The sequence below is a fragment of the Alligator sinensis genome, unplaced genomic scaffold (genome assembly GCF_000455745.1).
Source record: "Alligator sinensis unplaced genomic scaffold, ASM45574v1 scaffold157_2, whole genome shotgun sequence".
Lineage (NCBI taxonomy): Eukaryota > Metazoa > Chordata > Crocodylia > Alligatoridae > Alligator > Alligator sinensis.
In genome coordinates this window covers 453,990-459,989 of record NW_005842107.1, presented here as the reverse complement: position 1 = coordinate 459,989, position 6,000 = coordinate 453,990, and the positions used below count along the sequence as shown (strand labels likewise).

The following is a 6,000-nucleotide window of genomic DNA, read 5'->3' as shown; positions in this document are numbered from 1 at the left end:
AAGAGTCAGCAGTGAGGGAAACTGCATTTAATAGGCACTACCGTTTGTCTTATTCAACCATAAGATGGGTTACACTAACATATCCTTATGGTAGGTTCCCAATCGTGCTTCCCTGGCAGGAGAGATCCCATGATCCTCTCAGTCAATCAAGTGTAGTTATAGAGTGAGGTCTGTCCCTTCTGCTCTGGGCAGGCTGACCCCTGTGAGCTTCCCCAAATGCAGGAAACTCAACTGAACAATTTTGCAGTAACTGAGTATTTCATTCCCACTTTCCCCATGGCTCGCTCCTTGACCTTTTAGCTTGGAACAGGCGAAACTACGGAGCATCCAAACCTCAAGGCCTCTGGGTTGGGGACTTGTAAATAGGATGCTTGCCATGTATTTGGGCAGCTATCTGAAGCCCCAGACCAATGGGCCTGGGAGGGAAGATATTTTCCCAGTGGTAGACCACACAGATTTGAATTGACCTCTGCTCAGTCAAAATTTGGAACGTGACTATTAGGTTTTTCCCAATAGAATTCAGAATGGATTTGGCCCTTAAAATGAAATAAAAAAAACAAACCCAGCATATTTGCCCAATGTGTGCCATGTGTTTTATAGCCATACTCAGTTGGCTGCATTTAATCAACTTCATAGTTGATAGTTGGTTTCCATTGCTGAGCACATGCTGTTTTGGCAACAGTTTAATTACAGACAATGTATTCAGTGATATTTCTTTGTATGTGATTAGAAGACATGGGGTTTTTTTCCCCATACCAACTGGGGGGAAAGTATCTTGTCTTGGGATCAAATAAATATGATAATGTTGAAAGTAAACAGTGTTAGATTAGGTGTTTTATTTCACTTCCTTTGTAACTGTGTATGCCAAGTGACTAAGACTATGTATGCCAACATTTATTTCTTCCACTTATAGTGAGGTAAAACTAAAAATAGGAATGTATAAAGGATATGTAAATTTAAACTAAGACATCCTCTGCTGAAAAAGAATAAGGTATCCTTTGAGAGATACTGTTTCAAGATTATTAGCACTGACACACAATTCAACCAAATCTTATTGCACCACTAAAAAATATTCTGTCTTCAACTGTATCTATGTCTAAATCATAACAAAGACATTGTTCAATGAAGCAGCGGCCTATTTGCTTGGGTCTAATTATCATATTTTTAAAATACTAACTGATAATGCTACTATCTTTAAAACCAGTACTGTGTCCTTGACCTTACAGTTATATCCTGAAAACCTCCTAATTGAATTGCTTCAATTATGATGTGTCAATACCACCAAAAGGTTCCATAGTGTTTTACTTGGCCTAGGGTAATTGCATGGAAAGAATCATTAAGATTTTCTGTCTCCAGAGTACTCTGGAAAGGAAACTGGAGAAAAGTTTAGGTTCACTCCAAAATATTGTTAAAGAACCAGTTAGAAATTATTCTAATGCAAACTGAGTAAAATTTTTTTTTTAATTTCTTAGAACATTCATTCTCTACTCTAATATTGCATGTTCCACATTTGGTCCCATTGCATTGTTTTGTTCACGTCTCGCATCACTAGATTGAGAACCACCTCCTGACTCCTGCCCTGGCTGTGTTGCTATATTCTGGTGACACAGAGAAGCCACGGATCTGGCAGATCCAGTGTCCTGGGAATCCCTCCTCCCTAACATATTAAGGCTCTGTTCATAAAAAAGTTATCTACCACCCACATTTCTCAAAGCCCATGTGGGATCTCACCAAGGATCTTTATGCTATTAATACACTAAGGGAAAACCCAGCCACAGCTTTATTACAGTTTTCTTTTTTAGGTAGCAATTTACCATATTCTATATACATGTATTATTACTTGTTAAATACACTGCTGTGTGAGATTCCCATTAAATTCCTTTCCCTTTGGGTCTGTGTCCTATTGGATGCGGTGATGCATAAACGGACTGGGCTCCTGAGGTCAAGACCATATATTTTAGGTCCCAACATAGGATCTTATCCTGCTCCTGCTCAAGGGCCTGAGATCTTTGCATTTTTTTTACAATTGAATTAGCTTTGATGGTAGCAGGATTGATCCATGATCTGCCGCCAGGCAGGATGCTAATTGCTGGCAAGCTGTAAGAAACATGAAGGTAGTGACACAAGCCAGCAAAGCAAGCCAATTCCGATTCAGTTTGGCAATGCCTTCTGTGCTTCTTCCACTTGCCTGCATATTTCAGTACTTGCGTACCATTGCATGAAGTTACATACTGTAGGTGTCTGAAAATGTACTGCTAGGTACAATGAAACTGTGCCAAGTATCTCTTCAGATTTAATGCCTGCCTTCATCCTTATGCCCCATTATCTTATATCTATCTTCTACATGGCAGGTCCAACCAACAACAGATGGGGTTTTTTTAATGTTTCTAGAACAAGATTATCACTATCATAATAAGCTCATTAGCAATAGTGGCTAGGAAAAATCCAGACTTGGCCTTCAGCTTTCGCCACCAGATCCTGATGGTCTTCTTCCCATCGACGGTGGTGTCCATTTATTCAGTTTACACAGCATCCTATCAGGCTGCAGTCTGGAATAACTGTCAGCTCTCCCATCTGTGTTGCGTTAGTGCATGCTTCTGCTAGAAGGTTTTGTTTGTGTATCCTAAGATCTACATGCAGTGACTCCCATTTTCCTGGCTACGCTGAGACTCATTTGCCTCGTGTCTCTTGCCTTGTGTATAGCTGCAAATGTTGTTTTCCGATTAATTAATTTGGAGATCAGTTGAATAATGCTTAGCTAATTTTACATGTAGTATATGCTTAAAAGCTACTACTGATTACCCGCCTACCCTCGTATTTTCACTCTGCGTGTATACAGCATCTCACTGTTTTCTTTGTTTCTGGGGAATTAGTGTTTCAGAAAGGACGGGCCATAGACACAGGAGAAGTTGAGATTGGAGCCCAAGTTATGCAGACCATCCCACCAGGTTTATTCTGGCGTTTTCAAATTACTATCCATCACCCAGTGTACCTGAAATTTAACATTTCACTGGCAAAGGACTCTCTGCTGGGAATTTATGGCAGAAGAAACATTCCACCCACTCATACTCAGGTAATTAATAATAATACTTAGCAATTCTATTGTGCTTTACATTTTCAGAGACCTCTGTGGATATTAATGTTCAGAACATGATTACAAAGCTAGGAAAGAATGCTTAGATGTAAATATTAACCTTTATCCATTTTTTCCCTCCCTTCTAATGGTCCAATTGCAATCCAAGACGAGGCATAACGAGTGGATAGCAACAGGCCTGTTAGCAATCCTAAATACCTCTATGCAGATTAGGAGGAGACAATTCAGGATACTACTATTGTCTCAGCAGGATACTACCACTGCTTTGTACAGCCATAGAGCTGGCCAGACACCAAGGGCAGGCATCCCCTGGCTCATCCTTCATGTCAGCATGGTGTGATAGCTATAGATAAAAGAAAAAAGCTTCTGTCTTTTTTGCAGTTGAGTTCCCAGTAATTACTTAACTTCATAATTCACATTCAACAAAACAAGCTGTTCACAAAGCTAATGTGAAGATGTGTTAAAATGATATGCAAGTTCTAACTTTTAATCATAATGTAAGTCGTGAATGTTTACTCCTAGTAAGTTTTGAGAAGGAAATCTAGCTAATACTATTCATATTGAGATATTTTCCTGTTTGCCATATTTGGAGTATAAAATTAATGTTTCTGAAGTTTAATTAGAAGCTATCTGAGCTACGATGGAGCAGGATCACAGGTCAGGGAAATATCTAAACATTGTTAATGCTCTCCTGAAATCTTGTAGTAGGTCCATGAGAATTTTAATCTCAGGGGTGATAACTACTCATAGCTCCTATGGCCTTTTCTGAAGTTGTAACTGTTCAGCATTCTTAAAACATCAGATTTCACAGGTATCTACAGATACTCCAAGTATTTTGTGTTTTCATTAAATGGTTTGGTTTGGGGTTTAAAAAAAATGGCTTTCATTTCAAATGCATTGAAGGCCTGATCCAGCACCCTTAGAAATCAACTGAACCTGGCCTTATAGGTCAGTTAGCAGCTCCAATAAATATTGCAAGTTTTTCCATATCAAGCTATATATTTTTATGTGTATTAGTAAAATCAACCACAAAGAAAAAGGGAAAGTGTATGTATTCAGTATTTACTAAGGTCAAATGTCTTTGTATCTCAGTGTCAAAACTTCAACTTCTAAATCTTCATGCTGGCACTTAAATCTTAGGGATGTCTAACATAGGCACTGAAGTTTAAACATTTTAGGTCTTTGCTCATTACAAAGATGTAATTTTGGAGTGAATTTAAAGGAACAAGTTTGGATTCAAACTGCTACAACATGAAGAGTAAGATCTCATCCTGAATCTCTGATCAGTAATTACTCCTTGTACAGAATGAAGAATTGAAGCTTAATAGCCAAGGTTGTACAACTCGCCTATTGGTGAATGCTCAGTCAAACAGCCCCTTGGAGAGTTACACTGTCTAACCCTTTTTGATTGAGACATGCATAGTAACTTTGCCTGGTTTACAACACTATAAAAATACTCTAGTTAAGATAATTTTTCCCATTATTATTTCAGTTTGATTTTGTAAAACTGATGGATGGAAAACAGTTAATTAAACAAGAGCCAAGGAACTCAGAGGAGTCTCAGCATGCGCCTAGGAATCTGATCTTAACCTCACTGCAAGAGACAGGTTTCATTGAATATATGGATCAGGGGGTTTGGCACATGGCATTTTACAATGATGGAAAGAAAATGGAGCAAGTATTTGTGCTAACTACAGCAATTGGTAAGAACAATTATGCTGCCATTCTTATTCACATTCTTGTATTAAAAAAAAACTGCATTTGAAAAATACTTTGTGAGCCTAATTCTAATCTGACATGGACAAATTTTACTGAGCTATGATTTGATTTCCTTCAGAGGAGATACTTCTGCTTTACTCATGCATAAGAAAAGAATCGGGCATTAGGGGTGTGCAAAGCGGGCAGTATTCGATTCAGATTCGGCCCGATTGAGGGAACAGTGATTTGATTTGCTGATTCAAATCACTGTCCCAATTCAATTCGGCCTAATCTGAATCTGAGGATTTGTTTCTGATTTGATGAACAAGCGATTCGGCCATAGACACAGCTTTATATGTTTTTCTACATACCTCAAGGTACCAGGTGTGGCTCGTGAATGATGAAACGTTGGGATGGATGGAGCATCCCACAGGAGCACGAGGGAGAAGTGGACCGGAAGTACTTGGCGGTTGGCTGCAGGGGAACCCTGGCTGCACCCTCATACCCAAGAGGCACCAGTCACCAAGCCACGGGGCTGGGGGGGTCCCCCACGCACTCCACGGCAGACCCAAAAGTGGACTGCCGTGGGGACATCCACCCCACCATCTCAGCATTCACAAGCTGCACCTGGTACCTCGAAGTACATAGAAAAAACATATAAAGCTGTGTCTATGGCCAAATTGTCAAATCTCTCCGATTTGATTCAGAGAAATTATTGGGTCTCCTGATTTCAATTCGGATTCAGAGATTTGGCTGCTGAATCAGACTGAATCTCCTCCGAATCAAATCAGCGACCAAAGCTTTTCACAGCCCTATCAGACATTCCTATACTTAAAAAATTGACGTTATCAGGTAATTAAGTAGGTAATTAATGAATGATATCTCTTAATATCAGTATAAAAGTAGTGTTGAATGCATGAGTACCTTCTGGTGATCTATTGCAAGAAATTAAAAGGGGAAAATTTGCACAAGCTTTTTTATGCAGGATGTGTACTCCCTGAGAAATATCTGTGATCTTGGTTCTCCTTCTCTCTCTTGAGGAAGAAAAGATAAAAGTCAGCTTTTGCACGTTTTGGTTGAGGAAAGAAATACCTACCTACTACAGGAGGCTCCTGCTGTGACCTCTTAGTGAATCAAACTTTTGGGGGACTTAATATTTTCCTGGCTTTGAATATTGCTGGTGGGAAGTTGTAACAAACAGTATTTGT

General features: G+C 39.3%; 1 protein-coding gene across 1 annotated transcript in view; it reads left to right on the top strand.

Moving 5' to 3' along the window:
• TENM1 (teneurin transmembrane protein 1) overlaps positions 1-6,000 on the top strand; it is a 572,606-nt gene that overhangs the window by 391,104 nt on the left and 175,502 nt on the right. Inside the window, exons 7-8 of the mRNA XM_025205187.1 lie at positions 2,874-3,073; positions 4,587-4,797. Of these exons, the coding sequence (XP_025060972.1) occupies positions 2,874-3,073; positions 4,587-4,797 (411 nt within the window). The remainder of the gene's footprint in view (positions 1-2,873; positions 3,074-4,586; positions 4,798-6,000) is intronic.